Source organism: Pteropus vampyrus, unplaced genomic scaffold, assembly GCF_000151845.1.
Source record: "Pteropus vampyrus isolate Shadow unplaced genomic scaffold, Pvam_2.0 Scaffold31, whole genome shotgun sequence".
NCBI lineage: Eukaryota > Metazoa > Chordata > Mammalia > Chiroptera > Pteropodidae > Pteropus > Pteropus vampyrus.
This window is the reverse complement of record NW_011888812.1, coordinates 7,615,928-7,642,350: the sequence shown is the minus strand read 5'-3', so window position 1 is coordinate 7,642,350 and position 26,423 is coordinate 7,615,928. Positions and strand designations below refer to the sequence as shown.

At 37.6% G+C, this 26,423-nt stretch overlaps 1 protein-coding gene and 1 long non-coding RNA gene across 2 annotated transcripts in view; both read right to left on the bottom strand.

Annotated features, from left to right (window-relative positions):
• HSD17B12 (hydroxysteroid 17-beta dehydrogenase 12) overlaps nucleotides 1-20,041 on the bottom strand; it is a 139,627-nt gene extending 119,586 nt beyond the window's left edge. The window contains exon 1 of the mRNA XM_011356846.2: nucleotides 19,761-20,041. Coding sequence (XP_011355148.1) covers nucleotides 19,761-19,920 — 160 coding nt within the window. The 5' untranslated portion in view covers nucleotides 19,921-20,041. The remainder of the gene's footprint in view (nucleotides 1-19,760) is intronic.
• A 4,230-nt stretch (nucleotides 20,042-24,271) lies between these two features.
• The window catches only part of LOC105289990, an 87,467-nt gene continuing 85,315 nt past the window's right edge, over nucleotides 24,272-26,423 (bottom strand). The window contains exon 6 of the long non-coding RNA XR_002779563.1: nucleotides 24,272-24,662. This is a non-coding gene — a long non-coding RNA (uncharacterized LOC105289990). The remainder of the gene's footprint in view (nucleotides 24,663-26,423) is intronic.

Sequence of the window (26,423 nt, the reverse complement as noted above, 5' to 3'; positions counted from 1 at the left end):
TACAGAATTCTTTCAATATGGCTATCTGCCTGCAGTAAGGAAAACGGTATGATATTTTGAAAGAAATGTTAAACAGTTGATAGGATACAAAGGTTTATGTTAAAATTCATTTTTTGAAGTGACTGATATTCCAATTTATGACAATTCATTTTGTTTAGCAAATTTTTCTTCCTGTCACATAGATCTTTATCTTAACGTGTATCTTCAACATCACCTGGAGTTTGGGTAAAAGGAGCCCTTCTCATCTTAAAAGTCTGATCATTTTCTTCAAATTAATATATCATATTACAGTTTTACAGTATTCTATCTGCAAAAATATACAAAGCGTACGTTAGTTGGGACTCTTAGCTAAATGTTAGTTAATTCTATGAAATCTAACTTTAGAATATACTTTTTAAACAGTTTCTTTCTAAAGATAAAATAAATAACCCTGCAAACTTATCTGAATTTAAAAGATGACAAATTTACTCAGTACTAAGATTTGTATTTTATATCCATGAAATAGGTTCTTTCTTTTGAAATATCAAACGAGATTTCAAAAGTGGGATTCAAAGGTGGTTTACAGAAATTGCACAAATTCAATGGAATTTTCAAAGAATTTCAAAGTACAATCGTAAATTTATCTACCCGATTTTTTTAAAATTCTAAGTATCTTTGCTTTGGGTTCTCTTGGGAGGCAAAATATGTATTTATGTTCAGGTACTAGATTAAAACCCAAGAACATTATTTTAATAAAAATTACCTTCCATATAAATTTTGTGAAGTGTTTGGTGCTCATCAGCACCCTCTAGAGTTAGTTATTAACGGTCCAAAATGAACCAGATCTTAAAACACAATAATTCATTATTTAAGTGAATAAGTGATAAAGGTAAAGAATTTTTAAGAAATTTTAAATCACATTCACAATTTTCCCTCAAAAACCTCAAAATTCTCCTCTAAAAGTACACTTTTTTTTCTGATGTGTTCAGTTTGGCAGTGTCTCTAAGATATTTATGTTGTTTTGCAAGATAGTTCAAATGAAAGACACTATGCCTTTTAAAGTTTACTATGCAAAGATCCTGGCTTAAAAACCAGTATTTTTAGGTTTTTTAAGTCATATATTTTTATTTCTAATTGTCTTCCATACGTCTAAATTTTAAGAATCACTCTCAATGTAAAAAGGGTTACACAATATATACTCCATTAAAATAAGATATAGAAGGAAGCTTATATTTCTTAAATATGTAGAAAACTTCAAATGATAATTCATTGTAAGGACAGTTGGATTGGGTTTTTCTAAGAGTCAAGAAAAAGAAAGTCTGTGTTTATACTATTTCTCAGATATTACCCATTAGATTCTTCTAATGTAAAATATCTCTAAATTAAAGAGTAATCCAGTTGAAGAGTACCCAGTTGAAGAGTAATCCAGTTCTCCCTCCCTGGAAGGGCAGAGACACAGAGGAAGCCTGCAGTGCAGGCACGACGCGCCCATCACTCTGGAGAATTCGGCACCTTGGACTCCTGGCTCCATTCCTTAGCCCAGAGCTACACACGCACCAGCCCACGTCCTGAGCATGTGCCTCTGTAATACTCTCAAGGGCTCAGGCACATGCGGTCATCATTCCCACAGATGAAGCTCCATGTTTACCAAGAGACCATGGTCAGGACAGCAGTCACAGCACAAGACAGAAGCCTTTTCTGTTCAGAAAATAAGGAAGTAGTGGTTAACTCACAATTTTCTGAGTGCTTTAAATGTACACAGGATGATTCTTGTTTACATCCACTAAGTTAATTTGGGGTTTTCTTTTGTCTCTTCAAAAATTTAAAAAAAAAAAAAAAAGTCATCGTCCGAGTTCATTCTAGGGGAAAAATTCCAATTACTCCCTACTCTCCTCTTACTAGATTGCCTAATGTTGCATAATCGAATATATCATTCCAAAGGGGACAAAACGCAGCACAGCGCTGCATCAACTACACTGTTAACGGCAATTAAGTCAAAGCACTGCTAATAATCTCTCTCTGGATCTTCAACAAACTCATAAAGAGGATAACTTAAGTCTAATGTTGTTTATGAGGGGTCAAAACAAGCTCTCTTTGATGCAGAAAATAGTTAGGCAGCTTGGCTCTCACCTGGATGTGCTACATCCTCTCCTCTGTGCTGCTTATTACCTGGGCTATTTCACTGCCCTGTGTTTTCTCCACTGGAGGGCACAGTTAGCTAAAAGAAAATTCAGTGAAATCTAATTTGGTCTGTTCTACAGTTCCAGAAAAAGGAAAAAGGATGGGTGGAAAAGGAGGTGAAAGCTGCAATCAGAAAAGATGTTTCAGTACTATTTCTCAATTTCACTTATCTCTGCTCTCCTTGAAAAACCCGCTATAAAAGATAATCACTAATTGGCTAATGGCTATGACAAAAAAAAAAAAAAAAATGTGTTCCAAACACCACTATCTATAAAGCATAAATAAAAGATGAGATGGAAAGCAAAAAAATGTATTTTAAGAAATGGTAGAAATGATCCACTTTACGTACAGAATAACCTAAAGAGAAGGGGAAAACAGAAATTCTCCTCTCCAGCATGAGTATGTATACACTGTTGCAGTGCAACGAGGCATCTCCAAGAGAATGTGGTACTGAATCACTCAGTGCTTTTGCAATGACATAAATCATATGCTCAGCAAAAATAGTTTATTTTTATTTTCTGGGGTTTTTTGCATTATCATTTTAGAGATAAGCCAACAGAGGATGCTATTCAGCCATTCAGTCTTTGCTGCCTTTTCTTTATAAACATAAGCAATCCTAAGAGTAGTGCAAAATGTTTTCAATGTTTTGGAAAAAGATTGGTAAGGAGACACAAATACTATGCTTCTAGATAAACTCAATAAATGTACAGTTTTCAGAAGAGCTTATAAAACAACAGTCTTTTGTTGTTTTTAAACTTGCTTTTGAATAAAACTATTATTTGGCTTCAACTTGCCAGTAAGTTTTCTAAGCTTTCATTGCGTCGAAAGTAATGTGATGGAGGATACTTCTCTATGGATATTACCCAGGGCATCATGTTTTAATAGGTTAACTGACAAAATATTATAACTTAGTTTTTTGTTATAGATAGTCCAAGTTAATTTTTTTTTAAGTAGCAAATGGGGCAAAATAAGTCGAGGGAGATTAATTAAGTCTTCAAAAAGAGCATTTAAACATCATGTGTATTTAAACATTATTCATATTACTTTAAAAGTGATTCACCAAAAGTCCCAGCTAGGTAGGGTCTTCTACATAATTCAGTGGCAGCCCAGACCCATCCTCTACAGTCCTAAGAGAAGTAATGCCATTTGCCTGATAACACAATTGGTTAATAAGTTAGTATAAAGCTTGTGCTGTAGATGCACAAGAAACAGCAAAAAAGGCCAGCATGGTTGCAGTGGAGAAAGGAAATTCCTTTTAGGACTGTGTTCGAAGATCACCTAACAAGAAAATCTTGCCTAACTACTTGACGTAAAATAGCAGGAATAAAACTTCATCTCCATCCTCTGCTGTTATTCTCTATCATTTACCCGGCTTTATTTTTCTTCTTAGTACATCTCACCAGGAGATTTATCAAATATTTATTTGTTTGCTTATTGTCCATCCTTCCCTATTAGAATAAAAGCTCCATGAGTGCCAAGGCTTTGCCCGTTTTGTTCACTGCTTTCCCCCAGCACATGACAAAGTATCTAGCACATTAAAGGTGATCAAATATTCGCTGAATCGATTAAATGAAAGAAATATTATGGGAGTACAGAGAAAGCTGTACTTTCTCTGTACAGATGTACTTTCTCTGAGTAGATGATACAACCTCCCTGATATTACATCTTATCCTTGATGATACATCCATGATATATGTCATATGCTTGATATGAGATACCAACACCAAATAAGAGGCAAAAATGGCAGTGAAATAAAAATGTAAATAAATAAATAAATAAATAAAGAGTCGTAAAAACCCCAATATTAAAACTGGTAATAACAGTTGTCCAGGTCTTCTTGTCCTTGCCTTTGACCCGTTATCAAAGATTCATATTCTTTAACTAATCAGCAAAAATACCTTACTTTAAATAATACCTGTCTCTTAAATACAAGAATGGTTATCTTTCCAAAATTAACGAGTGTTTTATCTATAAAAGAGAAAGGCAGGAAAAGAATGCACACGAAACACATATACACTGGGTGCACACACACCTTCATTCACAGGGCAAAATTTGACTAAGTTGTTGGGTCTCCCTTATTAGAAGGGACACTCCCATACAGAGAATCATAGCTCCTCGGCCCCAGCCCCAGTCATAGTGCATGGCCAATCAAGGTTTTAACAGACCTGAGAGGCTTAATTCCTTATTGTACCACAGTCCTTTTAGACTTAGGCCTTTCAAGATAAACAATCTGTCTTCTTTTTAAAATATTTATACACACACATCAGGCTTGCCTGGTTCTTGAAACAAATTCAGCATCAGTAAGGCTGTAATCTCAACCTAGGATACAAAGAAGAATCTATGTCCCTAAGCTACACATATCCTTGCTCCAGCTTATCAATGTCCCAGATGGCACATTTCCCTACCATTTGCACTTTAAAAATAAGGGAAGAGAATTTAAATAACACTAAACCTCTAACTTCATAATTATCTTCCCAAACCAGGAATATCTGAAATGGATTTCATAATTTTTATACTTAATAATACATCAATATGGGGAATGGCAGAGCTAAGAATATACCACGAGAATAATGAACCCTACTGACTTCTTATTGGTGTTGGAATGGAATTAGAAAACAATATGCACTAAGGATAACAATAGACCCACACATACATACACCCACACACCTTCATTTCTTCATACCCAGTCCGAATCTTTTTTTATATCAGTTGAACTACACTGGGCCAAGGTTCCTAGATTACTGGGTAATTCCTAAAAATAAATAGCTACTGAGACTAACTTAAAGCAGACCATCCTAAGAAATTTACTTCAGATTAACTGAAAACCCATTATTCCTGAATCATTTGGCAATAATTCTCAAAGAACATTGGCAATAAAACAATTCTCACATACCTATTCTCTTTGTCTCTATAAACTGTAGACCTGGTCACTAAAGTAATTTAATGGCTTAATATAGACAAAAACTCGATGACCAGCACAGTCAGGAATGACACTTGATTTAGTGAAGCTTACAGTCATGACCTATACTATGTGAAATCGGAGAAACAAAATAAATGAACGAACAATAAAAACAGACGCATAGATACAGAGAAAAAACTGGTGATTGCCAGATGGAAAGAGGGATTAGGGGAGTGGGTGAAAGAGGAGAAGGGATTAAGACGTACAAATTGGTAGTTACAAAACAGTCACAGGATGTAAAGTACAGCATTAGGAATATGGTCAATAATACTGTAATAACTATGTATAGCGCCAGTTGAGTACTAGACTAACTGGGGGGGATTGCTTCATAAATCATATAAATGTTTAACCATTATGCTATACACCTGAACCTAATATAAAATAATACTGAATGTCAACTCTTAATGAAAAATAAAAATTTTAAAAAAAAGAAAAGAAAGAAAAAGTTCTTTTTCTTTCTTTTTTTCTTAAATAGCTTTAAATTTGAGACAGGGACAGTGGGGTAGTGAAGTGAGAAATAATGGGAACTTATAATCACCTCTTATAATAATACTTATAATAATGGGACTTTAAACATTTATGTCAAGCTTGAAAGTCTTCCAATTATATCACAGTTGAAATGACACTTTTCTACCAATAATTTATCCTGAATCCATTATACCTAACCATAGTTTTTGTATATGTTAAATATAAAGTTGAAGTTTAAGGTATTTCTTTAAAATTAACACAATGAGTAGTTAAATTAGTTTAAGTTTTAATTCAGAAACCCAGCTTACATTAGCAAAGTTGTAAAAAAAGATTTTAGGCACATTCTAAAATTGACATATATTAGATAATCACATCATAAGAGACCTACGTATTAATCACGACAAAGTTGCAACAGATCCCAAAATAAAACTCTGAAACAATTTGAACCTAACACAAATGATGTGATCAACTCATAGGGCAATTCTATTTCTAGGTTTCTAACTGAGAACAGAAGGGGGAAAAAAAAGTCCCTAGGTCTTATTTGTGTATATGAAGCTTTGTACTTTTTACAGTGCTTCCAAAGACGATTCAGACTCTACACTTCTCTGAAGATGGGCAAGGTGGGTATTTTTAAACATATTTGATAGATCAAATCAACAGAATGGCTGACCAAAGAATAAAGAATCCACAGCTAATAATGCCAAAGGTAAGACAGTGGAATATGAACTCAGGTCTTCTAATAGTCCAGTACACTTTCCACAGAAAACTTCCCTGCTCTTCTGCCTAAGAAGGAAATCACATTTGCCAAACTAAGGCACAAAGTGCTACGTGGGACACATTCAGACCATTCGAAAATAACGTTCTCCCTTTCCTAAAATATTACAAGCTGAGGTTCCAAACTTTTCTATAGACCATAAAATACAGCATGTAATCTATGTCAACTATATATGATTGCTGAACCAAAGGACTTTGCTAAGGGACTTAGAACATTAGGCCCAGCCCAGTGCTAATCTATGATAAGACTGCCTAACGTCCGCACAGAACCTATGGGAAATCAAACTCAATATTTTCCTCCCAAAGCCTGCTCCTTATCTTTGTTTCCAATGTCAGTGACTAGTGCCAGCACCTGACGAAACCTCACAGTCCTTGACCTGGTGTCTCGTTCACCCCTACACCTATTTCTGACAAGGCCCAGGAATTCCACCTCCTATCTCTTTTGTCTGACTCCCTCCCTTAGTCTCTGCCCTCATTACCTCAATTAAGCCATCACTGCCAAATACCTGGCTTACCACCACCACCTGTCTCCTGCGGGTCTCCCTGTCCTGGGTTTCTCCCTCTATACCCACTCCCCAGATGCCAAAATAAACTGTGTAAAATATAAACTTGATCATGACATCTGCTGCTTAAAATCCTTAAACGACTTCCAACTGCCCTTAGAATAAACAAAACCCTCACCATAAGCCTCAAGATCCTTTATTACTGGCCTCCTGCCCATTTCTCCATCTAGTTTTCTCTTGCCTCTCTCCACCCAAAGACTCTCAGCTCAAAGGTCCTCAATGTTCTCACTTGCCTTAAGATCTTCACCCAAAGTGTTCCCTCTGCTGGAAATACTTACCTCCTTAACCCCGTCGCCTGTCCATCTAATTGCCTGACCTATTATCTTAGCTTTCTTTCAGCAAAATGGGGGTATTAATAGGACCTGCCTTATTGGATTATGTGAAGAGTAAATGAATTCATTTAAGTGGTTAGAAAAGTATCTGATACATGGTAACCTTTTTAATAAACATTATATCTTATTACCATTATTAACATCACTATCATCTTCTTCCTTCTATTTCTTTTCTTCCATACCCGGGATTAAATGTTATTTCTTTCAGAAAACCTTCTCTAAACCCCTGAACTAGATTAAGGTCCCCATAGCTGGCTCCTATTATAGTTTTTAGAGCCGCTTATGCAATGACTTGTGTCCTCTGCTAGACTAATGGAGATAGAGACCATACCGTGGCTTTCTTGCTCACCACTATATTCCCATACTTAGTACTATACCTGGCACATAGCACATCATGAATATTTATCTGCTGAATGAATGAATGACCCAATTCCGCTGTTTAATTACAAAGATCATCAAGATAGCGAACTCAAATCTAAATTTTTCCTGGTTAAACTTAAGCCTATTTTCCTTCTTCCTCATCATTTGGAGGAATTTACAATTTTTTTTTTTTTTTTTTAAAGACTAAGTAGAACATTCTCTTTAGTCTACTGGCTCTTGAAGAATCATCAATAAATGTCACATTAATTTCATAATAAGGATAATTTGTTTAAATCCACCCATAAGGAAAGCAGACTCAAAACTTTCTTTTCTCTAAAATAAAAATAAAGTCTTCAGCTATCCTATGGTCCTACTTAAACAAAAAGCAAATGAAAATTTCAATTATTTGCACCTACCGAAAAACATTCTTATTCACTCCCCTACCCTCAACCCCAATCTCTGATTAGTAAAGACTGAGAAATAGGGCATGTGCTGCTTGTGGTTCTCATGGCATAGCAACAAACTGAAATTCGAAGTTTTCTCTTTTTTTCCTAATCTATTTCCAATGCATAAACACAGAACTAACCTAAAATAGAATCTCTATTTATCTGTCAAAATTATAAGAAAATATTTAATACAGAAATCACTGGAAGTTTTAACCTGGTACCAAGAATAGATACCGAGCTAAAAAGCCTGCATGTATAGTCCACTCTCTCCTTCTAGGGCTAGCTGGCCATAGTCAGTGTTCCCCAAGAAGAAGGATCTTAAGAATTATCTTATTTGTTAAAAACACATTTTCCCATGTTCTTTTCTTAAGAGATTTTGATTTAGTAAATCTGCAGTGAAGCTCTAGACTTTTATTTTTAACGAGCACATCGAATTGATTGAATTGATTCTTATGAACCATGGGAGTTTGGATATTGCCATGGCATAAACAGACCTTTCACTTTCAGACAACATTTGAGGAACTTTCCAATTTATAAGCTCTTGTACAGTATTCCAAGTCATCTTAAAATCACTGTTATCAGGAACTTTGGCAAGAAATTGGAAAGAATGTGGAGCCTGGAGTCAGAAAATCTAGATTCAGTTTTTTCTGCTATTTACCAGTTTTGTAACCCTTATTACAGCTCCCTCTGTAATAAGGGTTACAAAACTGGTAAATAGCAGAAAAAACTGAATCTAGATTTTGTAATAAGTTACTGCAGCTCCCTCTGGTCCTAGTATGTGATGTGGAAATAACAGAACCAACTCTAACCTACTTTACGAGGTTGATGTGCAAATCATTTGAGAATACTTTGTAAATGAAGGTGTCATCATTACAGTAAAATTTCATTAATTCAGCCTCCTCTAATTCAGAATGTGTGAACACCACTGTCTAACCCACTGTTTTTGGTTGTTTTTTTTTCCCGCATTATCTAAAAAGAGATCATCACCACCTCTTACGCATGACAGGTGATGATAGGTATTGGAACACAGAGATAAGCAGCAGCTTCCAGTTCCACATAAAATTATTAGACTGAATGAGCAAGATTAGGGGACTTGTTTACTGCATTAGCTCTGTTTATGTGACAAGACTGGAGTTTCAGCTACCATTAAAGCAAGCCTGGCAGGATTTCTACTGGAATTTAGCTTGGTGGTGAGCAGTTAACGCCAGTCATTACAGTTATCCCAATCTGGAGAATGTTTTCTACACACTAGGAACGTTAAGGCAACTTTATAACCGGCATTTAAACTTCCAAAAGATACTGTCCTTTCCTGGCCTCCTTGAGAAGCATATTCCAAAACAATACAATATTTTCTTGGCAATTCAGCGTCATCAACATAATCTGTTGTTTTGGGGTACAGGCAAGGCTGAGACTATAGGTAAGAGACACTGGATCAACTCACTTAACTTGTGGCACTATATACCATGAAAAAGTTCCCCAGGCTTAACGTCCATGTAGGAGTGTACTAAGAGCATGGCATAATGGTACTCTCGGGGGCTACAGAGGGCCATGTCATTTCTTCAAGAGTTCAGTGCCTCGTACAAAGAGGACTGTTTTGGCCCCACGCCAGTTGCAGGAAGGTGCTGATGAGGTTTAGTTCTGCCAGTATCCTCCCTGTTACCACTGATCACCTCTGCTTGTCCTTCTCACCGGTTTTCCTCTCTCGATTTACCTCTGACAAATCTCTCCCACTCTGCTGTCAGAGCCTGCTGCTCATCATTCCTATCACTGCTTTTAATCAGTCTATTACAGATGCACCCACCATTTTCTGCCCTTTGCCAGTGATCTGTCTTGCCTAGCCATTCTCTAACTGGATGCATGATCTTGAGCAAGTCAGTACCTCTTCCAGTATACTTCCCTAATAGTTCTACTGAAGAAGTCACAAACAGCCCTTCGCCCTTCCAGTTTTGTTACTCTATCCTTACTCTCTTCTGCCTCCTAAAGATTTTTCAGTTTTCTCAAGTTTATAACAAAATGGCTGACTAAACCTTTGTAAAGACGATCAACCAACTGTAGTATTCATTTCTCTTTGTGAAACAAATAAACTATACGCTCAGTGCTCTGTGGTTAACTTTCTAGCATGTATGAAATATATACATTCACTGTTATTTTTTTTTATTTATTTTTAAAATTTTTTCAATTATAGTTGACATTGAATATTAAATGGGTTTCTGGTGTACAGCATAGTGGTTAGACATTTACATAACTGACGAGTGATCCCCCAGTAAATCTTACATATACCTTTCGGTGCCTTTACTATTGAAGAGATTTTCCAGGAAATTTGATTTAATGTCTCCAGTAATTCAAAAAGTCTGAAGGGTTTAGAAGGCTTGGGTTTATTTTATCAGGCCTTCAAAATAACAAAAACACATTTTGGTTAACATATCCCAGAATTTAATTTTTCACTAACACATCTTGGCCTTACCAATTAACAAGGTTTTACTGAAATTTTAAATTGGAAAAGTCTTTTTTACTAAAAAAAAAAAAAATCTATTTGCATCAATTTTATAAAGATTTAGAGATAAATAATAAATATAATGCCAAAATTCTATTAACATTGAAATGTTTATTAAGTGTGGCAGAGTAGCTGGCTTCCTGCGACAATTTCCTAAACCACACATGAAGAAAGTTTAGCTTATTACCAATGCTACTCAAAAACATCTTTTTTTATCTCACTGCATTTCACTTTCAAAACTGTTATCCCAACCCTGCTGTAATAACTTTGTAATCAATCTTTACCTAACCAGCTTTGATTTATTTCAATCTAGCTTTTTAGATTTTAAAACAAAGAGGGAAAAGGTATACAAATTATATGACAACAAAAAAACAAAAATTACAAAATCAAAACACCCCTACCCTCAACTGAAATATACCAGAACCTCAAGGAAAAAATACTCATTCACTATATATTATTTACTGTGCACTCTCAAAGGGCTTATAGTTTACAAAAAGGTAACACATGCATACACATGTATGCATACGCATCCTTATATGCACATGCACGCACACGCACGGCAATGACTAAAAAGTAAAATGTGGAAAAGTCCACGAGAAAGAACAAAACAAACATTATCAGTTCCAAAAGTATATGATTGCTTCCCTTAGACAGTTGTAAGAAAAAAAATTCATAAGCTAGACTCTGAAAAATGGACAGAACTTCACAAACAGAAAGAAGAGTGTGCAAGAGAAGAGCACTCCAAGCAGAGTGAAATCAACGTTCAACAGCCACCGAAACTACTAAATGTCTCTGGCCCAGGCGAAACCACGCAGAACTGAAAAGCGGGAAAGTACAAGCAGCGATGCGTCCAAGGGAGGAAGCATAAAGGGCCACATTAGGAGATAAGTCCAGGAATAAACGTAAGAACATGATGGGAAGGACCATGGAGCTTGATGTTTGTTTTACATTGACATTAGGAAACTCTGAAATTTTTATGTAAAGGTTAATTTAATTAGAATTTTTTTTGGAAGATGAAACTTGCACCAGAGTATAAGATTCGGTAGGGAGGCAATATATCAGGGGAACTTAGAGAAAAGTACAGATGGGAGAGAGACTGTGATGATAGATTCAATAAGTTATGGCAATTTCCTGTCTAGATATGGAAGTAAAAGCATGATCTGGGACTGAGAGACAAGGGAGCGAACTGGCCACTTGCTGCTTTTGGCTCACTGGCACAATTTATTTGGCGCCCGGAGTAAACTTGAGAAATGTACGTCAACCTTGAAAAAAATTAAGAAACTTTACACGTGACAACCTACATTTGGGGCTTCTTGTAAAAAGTCTGAGATGACAGGCCCATGTTACTGAAGGACAACAACTGGCTGAGTAGTATCCACACTGAGTCAACCACAACTGATGGCCCAGACAGTGTCCAGACATGCATTTACACTGGTCCACTTCACTCGTTTACTTTATCTGCTAAAGATATTTGAATTTGCCATCCTGATTTAGAGGCTGGGGGACTCTAAAATTAGCAAAAATAAGGAAGTTTAAAACAGGGTAGGGAGAGTAGAAAAGACGAAGTTTAGACATGCTAGGATTGAGAACTCTGGAAAACATCCAGAAGGGAATATGCAGTAAGTTATTAGAAATTTGGGGAAGAGTCTACGAGAAGATAAATATAGATAAAAATTAAAAAAAATTATCTCCACAAATAAAAGTGACAGCAAATATAACAACAATATCAGATAGCATTTATACAGCATTTACTATTTAAATGCCAGATACTTAGAATAGTATTTGGCATCTCACACACATTAACTCATTTAATTATTACTTCAAACTTATTATTATCCCAATTAGAAAGATGAGGAAACTGAGGCATGCAGAAGTGAAGGTGATATAGCTTATAACTGGCAGACCTGGGATTTGAAAGCAGGTAGCCTAGTTCCAGAGTCTATACTATGAGAACATCTTCCTGATATTATAGTCTGCTTTTGTTTTTAGACTAAATAGTTTCATTTTTAGAGGTGGGGACACTGCTAATATTTCTTAGATTTATAACTAATAACTTAAGAGAATGTAGAAATAGAAGATAATTCCCCCAAAATACATTATCCCTTAATCTCGAAAATACTGGAATACCTTACTTAATAGATATTTTCATTCATTTAACAAATATGTATTAACACGGTGCAGGCACTATTCTAGATGCTTGAGATACGTAAGGGAACAAAAAAGACAGATCTTTGCCTTCATGGGGCTTCCATTCTAACAGGGGTAGACAAACAAGAAACATAAATGAGGGAAGTGTACAGTATGGGAGATGGTGACAAGTGTTATGACAAAAAGGACAAGTAGAGCAGGGTAATGGAGAGCAGAAGTGGGGGTGGGGAGAAGATTGTGAGTTTAAAGGCAGTAGGGCAGGTTTCATTGAGAAGGTGATATTTAAGCAAAGACTTGAAGGAAGTAAGGAGAGTTAGCCACGTGGATATGTTGGGGAAGAGCATTCAGGAAGAGGAAAGAACTAAAGGCCCCAAGGCAGCGATGCTAAGCATATTCAAAGAAGTGAGTTCAAGGCTGTGTGTTCAAGCAAGGAGTGAGTGTGGCTAGGAGGGGGTGAGATGAGGTCGGAGGTAAAAGAAGGCAGAAGGCATGTGGTTGAAAGCCTTGTCAACCATATGAAGAATTCTGACTTTTAATCTGAACAGGATGAGAAGCCATTGGAGGAATCTGGGCAGAGGATCACATGATCTGACTTAAGATTTTCAAGGATCACTCTGGCTGCTATGTAAAAATCCACTGTAGGGAACCATCGGAGAGACAGGAGGCTGCAATTACCTGGAGGCAAGAGAGTTCAGGGGCTTACATCAGTGGTAAAGGAATAGGATTAGGGATATTTTGAAGTTCGAGAGCCAAAGGAATCTCCCAATGAGACTATATACTGGGTGAGAGAAGAGTCAAAGAGGACTCTAAAGTTTTCACAAATCTAACTGAAAAGCTGCACATAACCAAATTTTTCTAAGTCCATCATATCTTAGGTTCATTAAGGAGAACCGTATTTCACAGAACCACTTAGTAAATCTTTTCAAAGCAAGGAATTCTCCTGCAGTAGCGCTAATCACCTCCTACTGATCTCCTAACTTCAGATTTCCAGTAGGATGTCTGCTGAATACGCTACATTATTTCTCGGTTTCAACAACCCCTTCTCCTCAAATAGGAGTAATTTGTACCAATAAAAGATGTTCTTAAATATGTTACTTGGTATCCATAAAACACTCAGAGGACCACACCAGAATCTCACTTACATCTCATTTCTTTGTCCTAATAATCCTGAAAAGAATCAGCTCCATTTAATACACAAAGGAGAAAGTTATGCTCAGAGGCTAATGAGGTCAAACAGCTTAGCAAGTAGCAAAGTTCACCCTTGCTGCACTGACTCCAACGCCAGCCTTTCTGTTAGTCCTACTGTTCTCCAATGTAATACTCATCAGGGGCATAACTGTTCCAAATCTTAAGTTTTCCAGCCTTCTCTCCCTTTCCCCAATGACTAGATCATTTAAATAGAAATAACTTCACTTAATGGTGGTAAAGATAAATTTTCAGCAACTGGATCGTCTTCCTGGAATTGCCAGTTAGTGAGCGGGCAAATGAATTGTTTCACTATACAAAACGAATAAACAAAACGAAGCCCATGCCCTCTGACACGGATTTGTGGCAGGCTTCTCAACTATCACACACCAGGGCTTTATGAAGTAGCTTTGAGAAAGCAATAACCCAGTTTCAGGGTTCATTCAGCTACCCTATCACCCAATCTCTGCTAAGGGTAGAATTTCCCATGGCACAGTGATTAGATTTTTTTCCAGAGGGAAATGGAGACAAAGGGAGGGTGGTGGGAGGGAAATATTCTAGCTCAGAGTACAAAGGCTGCATTTCTAATTCCAGGAAACTTTCCTCTTTGGTTTTTCCTCCAAATAAAATCGAGGCATGCTTTTAGGTCCGATTCTCCATCCGCATCTACGCAGTTCTAGCACTAGTGCCTTCAAGGCAGGATAGTTAGCCTAGAGATGTGCTCCCTCTGCATCCAGGATGCATCTCCAGAATTTTTTCTTAGCCCCTTACTCAGCCCTCTCCCTGTTCTGACTCTGAGCCTGAGACTCCAGTGTGTAAAACAAGCCAAGGCCAGGAGGAAAGATGGATAGCCTTGGGACATTCCCCTCCCGCTACCTCCAGGATAAGGCTCCAGGGTATTATTTTCCTTGTCCTTTGTTCATTCAGCTTTGGCTAATCATAATATCATTATAATATCTCCTGCATTGCAACTACCATGTCTCCACTGACCCCCAACAAAAGCCTGTAATCCAGACAGCCCAGGTTGACTCATCCTTCCTTTGATTTTGCCTGCACTTTTTTCTTAAGTATAAGCTTTCTCTTTAATAAAACTTGTACTGTCTTGCTTGCTGCTTGTCATGTCCTTGAATTCTTTCTCACGCATTAAGACAAGAACCTGGTTACCAGAGATGTAGGTTGCAATTCTTCCTTGGACCCCCGCCCCGCCCGGCGCTCCCACATCATTCTAAGGCTGTCCTGCCAACTCCCATCTGGAGAGCCTGTTCCACTTAGGCCCATGGACTCTCTTTTCAGAGCTGAAGTACGGGATGAATAAATATCTTCAAGAACTTTTGTGACTAAGTCCACTTGTTTCTCTGCGTCCTCTACTTGCCCTGCTTAAAAAAAAAGGCCACAGCTTTAAAAAAAAAATTAAAAAAAATAAAAAAAACAACACAGCACTACTGTGATCAACATTGGCTCACCAGCAAGAACAGGTATACTAGAGTTTCCTGAGTGTCGACAGGGAGCATACTACATTTACCAAGCTGGACCTTTAGAGAGTCACTAAATCCACTCAAGAATGCCAGAGTGTTAAAAAGAAAATAGCAATCAAGGTCAAGTCCAGTCATATTGATGACAGTCAAACCTTTGCTTTGTTAAGCACCTGAGTGCCTTTCCAATGTTTTCTCAGGCAGCAACAAAATTCATGGCTGTAAATCTGAAGAAAATCCTGAGCTACTTGATTTAAAAACATGCCGCCTATTTTGCATGTTTCTAGATATACCAAGGCATGTGCAAAATTGAAAATGTGGCTTCAATGACAAAGCAATAAAGTTCGTAGGGTATAAGGAAATCCACACCCAAGTACCACGCAATCTGTAAGCTAATCACCAACACACACAATAGCATAGATGTTGCAAGAATGGACAACTTAATTTCAAATCCTGATTCTGTAATTTACTAGCTATGAAACAGCAAACAAAGGATGTCATTTGCCTGAGCCTCCATTTTCTCCTCTATACACTGGGGATATGGAGCACAGCTCAAAGAGAGATCCAAGATAATCTCTGTCAAAACCCTCAGCCAATATCATACTCAATGGTGAAAAAGTGAAAGCTTTACCTCTAAGATCAGGAACAAGACAAGGATGTCCACTCTCACCACTGTTATTCAACACAGTACTGGAAGTCCTAGCCAGAGCAATCAAACAAGAGAAAGAAATAAAAAGAAATAAAAAGCATCCGAATTGAGAATGAAGAAGTAAAATTGTCACTTTTTGCAGATGACATGATTCTTTAGATAGAAAACCGTAAAGACTCCACCCAAAAAACTATTAGAAATAATAAAGAAAGTTGTAGGATATAAAATCAATGTACAAAAATCCAGTGTTCCTAAATATTAACAATGAAATCTCAGAAAAATAAATGAAAAATGCCTTTTGCAAATACAACAAAAAGAATAAAATACCTAGGAATAAACTTAACAAAGGACACTGAAAACTACAAGACACTATTAAAAGCAATTGAAGACACTAAGAAATGGAAAGATATTATATGTTCATGCACTGGAAGAATCAACAGTTAAAATGGCCATATTACCCAAAGTAATATACAGATTTAATGCAATTCCCATCAAAACCCCAATGGCATTTTTCTTTTTAAAGAAATAGAACAACAAAAAAATCAGATCTGTATGGAACCAGAAAAGACCCCGAACAGGCAAATCCTGAGAAAAAAGAACAAAGCTAGAGGTAAATCACTCCGTGACTTCAAATTATACTACAAAGAAACAATAATCAAAACAGCATGGTACAGGCAGAAAAACTGACACACAGACCAATGAAACAGAATTGAGAACCAAGATAATACAGGCAAATAATCTTCAACAAAGGAGCCAAAAACATACAGGAGAGGGAAAAAAAGCCTCTTCAGTAAATGGGAAAATTGGAAAGCCACATGCAAAAAAATGAAACTAGACTGGTATTTGTCACCATATACAAAATGGATCAAAGATCTCAATATAGGAACTGAAAAAATAAAATACACAGATAAAAACATAGGTACTAAACTAATAGACCTTGGTCTTAGAGAGGATTTCATTAAATTTACCTCAAAGGCAAGGGAAGTAAAAGCAAAAATAAATGAACGAGATTATGTCAAAAAGCTATATGACTGAACTAAAAAGCTTCTGCACAGAAAAAGAAATCATCAACAAAAAAAGGCAACCAACTAAATGGGAGAATATATTTGCAAAACAACACCTTTGTTAAGGGGTTAATATCCTAAATTTATAAAGCCCACATATAACTCAACTACAACAACAAAAAAACACAAATAAACCAATTAAAAAATGGGCAGAGGAATTGAACAGACATTTCTCCCAAGAAGAAATATAAATGGCCAAGAGATATATGAGATGATGCTCAACTTCACTAGCTGTTAGGGAAATGCAAATCAAGACCACAATGAGATACCACCTCACACTTCTTAGAATGGCAATTATCAACAAGACAAGTAATAAGTATTGGAGAGGTTGCAAGGAAAAAAGGAACCCTCGCACACTGCTGGTGGGAATGTAAACTGATAGAGCCACTATGGAAAACAGCATGGAGGTTCCTCAAAAAATGAGGAATAGAGTTACCATCTGACCCAGCAATCCCTCTTCTGGGTATATACCCCAAAATTTTGAAAACATTTATCCATAGCAATATTTGTACCCCTATGTTCATTGCAGCGTTATTCACACTAGCCAGGACATGGAAACAACCGAAGTGTGCTTTGATAGATGATTGGATAAAGAAGATGTGGTACATATGTGCAATGGGATACTACTCAGAAATAAGAGATGAAATACTGCCATTTGTGGCAATATAGGTGGATTTTGAGAATATCATGCTAAGCAAAATAAGTCAGAAAAAGTTGAGAACCATATGATTTCACTCATATGTAGGATACAAAACTGAAAGCAACAAACAAAAAAAAAGACAAAAAATCTCATAGATAGACAACAGTATGGTGGTTACCAGAAGGAAACGGGGGAGGTGGAGGTAAAGAGGGTAAACGAGGTCAAACATATAATGATGGAAATAGACTTGACTTTGGGTGGTGAACATACAATGCAATATACAGATCATGTTTTATACAACTGTACAATTGAAACCTATGTAATTTTATTAAACAATGTCGATTAAAAGAAAAAGATAATCTATATCAAGTGTCTGGAACACTTCAAGCATTTAACATATGGTACTGATCAATATTTCTTCTGGGTTTGCCAATTTAAATAACGTTTCATACATAATTCCTCAAATCATACATAATTCAGGGTGGCAAGTTATATATGTGGGCTTTATAAATTTAAGATATTAACCCCTTATCAAAGGTGTTGCCTAGTGAAAGAACCTATAGTCAATGGGCCCTGGTTACTAAAGTAGCCTTCTCTCATTTGAGGAAATCTTGTGCAATTATCCAATGTAAAAACAAAAATTATATATATCTGATTTTGAGGATATTTTGATTTTGGGAATGTGGCTAAGCACAGGCAATTCTGATGAACAGCTTTTCTACAGGAGAACCCCGTCAGCCCCATCCTTTTTCAGTCCTCATTGTCCACTGAATTAGGAAAACTTTGGAATACTACAGGGCCAAATGAGTTCCACCAGCATCAAAGCTGCAAAATCTTAGGAACCTGCTAATGTAGATGGGCAGAGGGCAAAACGCAGGAGCGAAATCCTTTGCAAAATCTAAACTCGCTCCACAGAATGGAATATTACTCAGCAATAAAAAGAAATGACAAACTGAAACATGCCACAACATGGATGAACCTTGAAAGTACTGTGCTAAAGAAGCCTGGTTCAAAAAATTTCATATTGTATGATTCCTTTTATATAAAATATCCAGAACAGGTAAATGTATAGGGAAAGTTGATCAGTGGTTGACTAGGACTTAAGGGGGCTCGGGAGTGACAGCTAATAGGTACAGGTTTTTTAAGGAGGACGAAAATGTTCTAAAATTAGACTGTAATGATGGTTGCACACCCTGTGAATATAATAAAAGCCTTGGATTGTAAGCTCTTGACTAGGAGATGAAGGGGATGGTCTTAAAAACCTAACCAGACTAAGGAATCTATAGTCTGGAATATGTTTACTGATTGCAAAGCATACCTGTATTTCAGGGTTTTTCCAAGCTTTTGTTTTTTAAGTTTAGAAGAGCTTATATCTAATCAATATGCCAGTTACTGTGGAGAAAGACTAAAGTGTAGACCCTCAATCCTTGCCCCTCGGATTCTAAAATCTGAGGAGAAATTAAATACATTCACATGAAGAGACTTAAGAATAACAAGAATAAAAATATTCTATCAACACACATTACTATATAACACTTAAACTACTTAATTGGTTATGAAGAGGAAGATGTTAAACGAACATTAGTACTAGAAAGTAGGCAATGCCTCCCTAATGCATTTCATCCTTAGCACAGGGCCAGTGTCCAAATCAAACAAAAAACTTTGAAAACACTCATAAAGGGCGAACCAACGTGGGTAAAGTGTAACTAAGAAGGCAGAAAGAAGACGCCAGGCCATGGACCCAGAACGGCTTAAAGGACACAAGCCCCAGTGAGTTCAAGCCAGATTTCTTCCGCACCCACCAAGTGGCATCTTAGATTCGCTGAGCTGGGCCAGCATTTAGAAACTCTACAAGTCTAGGTAAACCAGAGATGGCTGCGGGGCCAGGGAGGTACATGGGACGCAGGAGACACAGGAAGGAGAACGGAGATGGGGAAAGGAAGGCCATGCGCTGGATGCGGAACTGGTCAGTGCAGGCCAGGCCCCGCCGCAAGCGCGCGACACGCTGCAGGAGCGAGGGGGCGGGCGGCGCTGGATCCAACTCACCTGCCCATTCGCCGAGCTCCGGTCCGACCCCAGCCTCATGACCCAAACCCCAGACCCGAAAGGCCATGAAGAGCGAGTACGAGATGCGCAGGGTCAGGTAAGCCACGGTGCCCGCGCCCACCCAGTACAGGAAGCCGGCCGCAGGGAGAGCGCTCTCCATGGTTTCCAACCAGGTCTCACTAGCTAGGTGAAAGAAAAAAAAACTACTGAATGAACAATGGGAGAGGCACCGGCCGTGACGGTGAGAACCACCCTAATAGGCGCCGCTCGGATACCGCGTCTGGCCTAAAAACCTCCCACAACGGCATATCCGTGCCGCCATTGGTGATCTAGCGTTTCCTTGCGCGTAATACGTCAGCCATTGGCTAACTCCAGTTTCACTGCCCCGCCTATTCACCCTCCCCCGTGCGCATCCGGCCTTGCTTGCGTTCTAGGGAGGCTGATTGCTCGTGTGCCAATCAAGATTCAGCCCCACCAAATACGTCACCACGCCCCAGGGATTTCGACAGAGGGAAACATGTCTCACCGTGCCAATAGCCTACGTCTCTCGTTGCCTGTAGCAGGAAGACTGTACTCCGATTTGCCAATCAGACCCAGCCTGCTTTGAGCTCGGGTTTGAAGCTGCAATGGGATCAGAGATGCCACTAGAGAATGAGAAGTTCGCAGTAAGTGGACGCGGAGCCATGGTTTTATTTTCACCTCTTTATTAAATACTTCTGTATCATTGTTAAATGTGCTATTATTGTTCCCATAAACTTTTCCTAATAAAGTCTTGTATCTCCCGTTCTATGCCTTCCCCACAGCACACCTTCACTCTGTAACACTCACTTACTGAGGACCTTCTAAATGCCGGGCCTCCCTCCCGCACTGAGCGTGAAACAGCATAGCTCCCAAAGTCTTGGAGTTCAAAGCAAACGACTTCATGGAGACAAATAACTAATACACAATGACATGAGGTGTAAGATAAATGAAAAAATATAGGAACACAGCTGGATAAACAATTAGTTTCGGGAAGAAACTCCATGTTTGAAATGGGCCTTAAAGAATGGTAGAGATTTTTTCTTCACTTTCTTTTTTATTTTCTTTTTTTTTTTTGTCGGGTGCGAGGAAGTGAGATGTGAGGGGGCGCAAAAGTGTTCAGTCCAACTAGAAGTATGGGAACTACCTCAGCAAAGTTCCAGAAGAGTAAGACCACAAGGTAAGTTTAAGAAATTGTGCAATGCAATAAAATGGTTCACATTTATTCTCTTATCCTGCCGTCAAGAGATTTTGTTTCCTTTTCTGGTATAAATTTGGGCTCATAGAAGGTACAGTTCTATTCCTGTTTTAACTAGCCTGGGAACTTAAACCTTTGAACTTCTCAGTCCTGTGTCAGTGCCTGAATATACATCAGACCTCCAGATAACCCTCTGATTACCCCCTGAAGGACTAAGAAAAGAAAGTTCATGTATCCTGACATCCATTATCCAGATCACCAGTCATCTGGAGGATTATCATCTTAGACCAAGCCAAACGCTAAGAATGCAAGACTGATTCTTAAGAATGTGCTTTTTACTATAAGAACTCTTAGCTTTTCTTTCTTCTTTGGAACACTCTTAGCATTGCCCAGTTGTGTTTCTAGTTTGCAAACTCTAAGAACCTTGAATAAATCTTTGTCATTTATTTCTAGCCATAGCCTCCAGACTCCTTTTGAGTCTGTTCAACACATGTCAGATGAATTAAGTATAACCCTAAGGCTGTGCTGTTCTTCATAAACTGTCAGTTGTATAGCAGAATTCAACCATGTGAGTTGAGCTGACACCATATTTTGTTTTAATTGAATGTGATACCTTTAGCTGGGGCAGCCTATCTAATTTAACTGAAGTCCCACCGCTATTCTCCTTCAGCCTCTCCCTGTTGTCAAAATCTTCACCTACAGTACAGCCCCAAATGTATATACCCAATTCATTGTTGCTCACCAGCAAAGGGCATTCTGGATATTCAGGCCCATTCTCCCCAGAATAGGGTGGAAGGAGGGTAGGAAAGATTTTTTAAACTAAAAATACATATTTTTGTTGCACTGTATGAAGGTCCATGGCCCCCACTAGAATTTATGATTATCAGGAACAAAATGCTGGGAATCCACAGGACCTAGAACAGTGCCTGGGACCTAGAGACCCTCAATAAATGTCTGACAAGTAAGCAGAAGTGAAGATACATTCAGTGCTCTAATTATATGTACCAGTAACAAGGTACTGGGTATACAATAGTGAGCAAATGATCAGTTCTTAGTCCTTATCCTGCTCTATCATTCATAGTCCTTATCCTGCTCTATCAAACAGTGGGTTGCCACTGTTTTCCTCACCAGCTACTCCTTCTCAGAGTCTTTTGTTGGCCCCTTCTCTTGCTGATCTCTAAATGATGCAATCCCCTTGGGCTCTGACCCCAGCTCCCTTTCCCTCATTACAGTCTCCTTACACAATTTCATCAGTCCCTTGGTTTTAAATACCAACTGTAAGCTGTTGTCTTCCAAATGTCTCTGGCCAAGGTCAATTTCTGCTCAGGAGTGTGTGTGTGTGTGTGTGTGTGTGTGTGTGTGTGTGTGTGTGTGTGTGTGTGTGTGTATCTACCTGCCTACTCAACATTTTCACTCAGATGTAAAATAAAAATAAACGTCTCAAACTTAACATATTCAAAACAGAACTCTACCACCACACACACACACACCCATCTCTTCCCATCTCTGTCAAAGGCACCACTATTTGCCCCCTTTCAAAGCCCTAAAACCTAGAGGTCAACCTTGATTCTTTTCTTTTTTTTTTTTTACGCCTACAGCAGCCGGTCTTCCTAGGTGGTCTCCCATCCAAATACTAACCAGGCCCGACCCTGCTTAGCTTTTGATTCTTTTCTTTCCATTACACTCCCATGTCCAATTCTTCAGCAAGTCTTGTTTACTTTACCTCAAAAATATTTCTTGTGACCACTTCTCCCCATTCCTGCTACTACAAGTCTAATCCAAATCACAAGCGTTTCCTGCCTGGAGTATGGCAATATCCTCCTAAGGTATGTTCTGAGGTGTGTTCTCCATGAAGCAACTAGAGTGTTTATTTTTTTAAGTAAATAACATATTATTTCTTCTGCTCAAATCCCTTCAGGACTTTATATCACATTAAGAACAAAGTCCTCCAAGACTAGTTTATGTGATCTGACCCTCCAGCAGCATCAATCACTACTGTGCTCACTTGATTCCAGCCACACTTCTGGGAGTTCTTCAAATAAGTTAACTTTATTCCAGTCTCAAAGCATACTACCTGTTCCCTCTCCCTGGAACCCTTTGCCCTCTATTTTCCAAGGCTCACTCCTTTATGTTATTTAGGCTTTTGTTCACACCTCCCCCTGGCCCTTAGAGTGGTTTTCTCTGACCGTCCTACATAAATATCCCAAATAGCCTCCTTCCTTTGTCCTCTCACTACTTACCTTTTATCTTAAAATGTTATTCTTATAACACTTAAATGCTTTCAAATTGTTTATTTGATTTTTGTCCACCTTCCCAATAGAATGTAAGTTCCTGAGGACAGTGACCTCTCCTTGTTCACCATTATATCTTCACCTTAGATGTACACCTAAGAGAACCTGATACTTAGTAGGTATGCAATAAATACCTATGTATTGAATGAATGCTGAACGAATAAATGAAAACAGTCTAATGGGAGAAACAGGCATCCAACTAATTATATGATAAAAAGCGTAATAAGTACAAAAAAGAAAAGAACTACTAAAAACTCTAATGCACACACCTATAATGATGGTCTACGCCTGTTCAGCAGTATTCTGTACTAAAATTTAACATATAGACGAGGGTTTCTAGAAATTGACATACGAAACTATGAATAGCTCTCCAAAGAGGAAGCAATATTATAAAACTTTTGGGTTTGGTGTCAGGTAAACCTGGGACCAGATCCCACCCAATTCTAACTCTTATTAGCTGTATGATCTTGTATGGATTTAGCTACCAATCATTCAAATTCTACATCTGTGTTCCCCTCTCATAGTTAGATTTCTTTCTGTCACCACATAGTTGACCCCTTTTACACCAACACACAATGCAATATATACATATGCCTTACTGTTAAATTATATACGTGAAACTTACTGGGTTTCATTAACCAATGTCACCCCAAAAAAAATTAAATAAATAAATTTTTTTTAAAAGTCTACATCTGTAAGATGGGACATTATTACTTAAACATTTAGCAATGATTGGCAGATAGATATATTAAGTGTTCAGTGACGTAAGTACTACTTTTAGCCCTATTTTAAAGATGAAAAAACTGAGGCTTAACCCATTTAAGTAACTTTCCTATGGACACATAGAGGGTAGTCAGCAGAATTGGGATTTCACCTAAAAACGTTATGAAATCACATCTCAAGAGCTTGCTCAAAGAAGGCAACAAAAAATGGTTGAGGAGAAATAGAAGAATCTCTAGGAATATTTGGATGTTACACAAAAAACATACTCAGACACAACCACATTGGCTTTCAGTCTCATTTATTTAAAAGATTTGAATTTAAGAATAGTCTTGAATATAGAAAAATGCGAATCAACAATACTGTATCATATTGGTATACGAATGTTCCCATTTAATTTTAAATTCATTTTCAGTATTTCTGTTAATTCACTTTCAGATCGGAACTACTGAGGAAATCAGTTGTTCGATGTAGTGAAGGAGAATTCTGCAGTTGGGGAATTTCACAGAAGTAGGAATTTTTAAGAATACCAGTAGAGCCGAATCCTTCATTTGGCTGTACCATAACACTTACATATTTTTAACAGTTTGTTCTTCTATTTCATCTTCTTTTAAACATAGCTTAAAATATTGTACTCGATGTCTCATTTCAGTTCAGTCGAGGAGCTGTTCAATCCTGTGTTAAAAAAGAAAATAGTGCCATGAAAAACAAACCAGTTTAAAAGAAACTGAAATTTTTGGCATTAGTAATTGTGAGGTTCCCAAAAAGTTAATATTTTATTTCTTTGGCAAACAATATTACCATAGAAATGAACATTAACATTTATTATACTTTAATACTGCAATATCATTTTCAAAGTAAATTCACATACTTTATTCCATTCCAACAACACAAATCACCCCCATTTTTCCAACAAGGAAACAAATTCTTGAAGATAAACTTCTTACTTAAGAATCACTTTGATGCAGTAGGCCTGGTTTTAAAACCAAGACATCTACACTAAAAATCCAGGGCTCTTTCTACACTCTCACCTACTTATGAAGGAACTTAAGCTCATGTTTTACAGAACCTCTGCAAACATATATAACTAAAACCGGTTGTTTTGAAACAACTGATTTAAAAATATAATTTTAACATTTTTTAAATTTATTTTCACAGCAGTATATAAAATATCCATATCCTGTTTCCATTAATCACATCTGGTAATTTGGAGTGCATTCTTCTATTGCTTTTTCTGTGTAAGTAAATTAGTGTAGGCAGAAGGCAAGAACACTAAAATATTAAATCAAGCTATATTCAAGGACTGCAATATGCTGATCAGTCCCTAGAGCCAGACCAGGTGCTGCCGTTTCATTCTCATGTAGGCTCCTCCTACCTGGCATCTCACCACCAATGCCTTCCCTTCTTGATCAGCTCGGCGTTGACACCCACGTCAAAAGAGAATGCATAAAAAAGTCCTTAAGCTGTAATTCGCAGAACTAAAGAATGATATATAAACTGAATTCCCCTAACACAACGGGTCCCTCTCACTGTGGCCATCTCTCTCTATTGTCTCTGTCCTTCTGAGTCTCTCTCAGGCTCTCTCACTCTCTGCCTCTCAGAGACTATGCTGTGTCAATGGAGCATTACCCCTTCTCTAATAAATTTTCCTTTCGACTCTGACTTTGGCAGGCATTTGAATTCTTTCTTGCTCTCAGCCAAGAACCCTTTTCTCTCATAGTGCAGGGCTTGAGCTCCCCACCCCCTTGGGGAACTTGCCCCCAAACCGTATGATATACATGACATACATACACATACTTTTACAAAGGAAAAGTTGTGACCATACAAACATAATTCAACAATTTCTTTCTTCTATCAATACACCATTAAAAATACCATAGTGAAATCTTGACATATCAGTAGCATTTATTAACTGGATTTCTTTATCATACCAGCCATTCTAATAAAACATCCCAACAGCCTTACCCACTTAAAAAAAAAATAGTGCCACCGTAAACAAACCAATTTAAAATTAGGTGACCGGGGGGAGCAAACATGTTTCTGCAACATCATATTTCAAGCTATGATGAAATGACGAAACTTTTGGATGGTTACACAGTCAAATTTAAAGTAAATAATGAGAGAGAATTTTATAAGTTTTTCTTCACCTGACTACTTACTTCATCAATCTACCCAGGGTTTGCTATCTTTACTCATACTTTTTTCCTAAAATTTCCAACTAGTTTATTTTCTGTTGCTTTTGCCTAGTTCTTTTCTTTCTTACCTTTATTGTATTTAGAAATATATTTGTTACATACAAAAGATTACATGAAATACATAAATTAGTCATAAAGCATTATGTAATGAAAGGCTGTCAACTCACCACCCAATTCAAGAACCAAAAACCAAGAACCTAAACTATCCCATCCTCTGAAGGTAAGCCCAGTCCAAAATGTT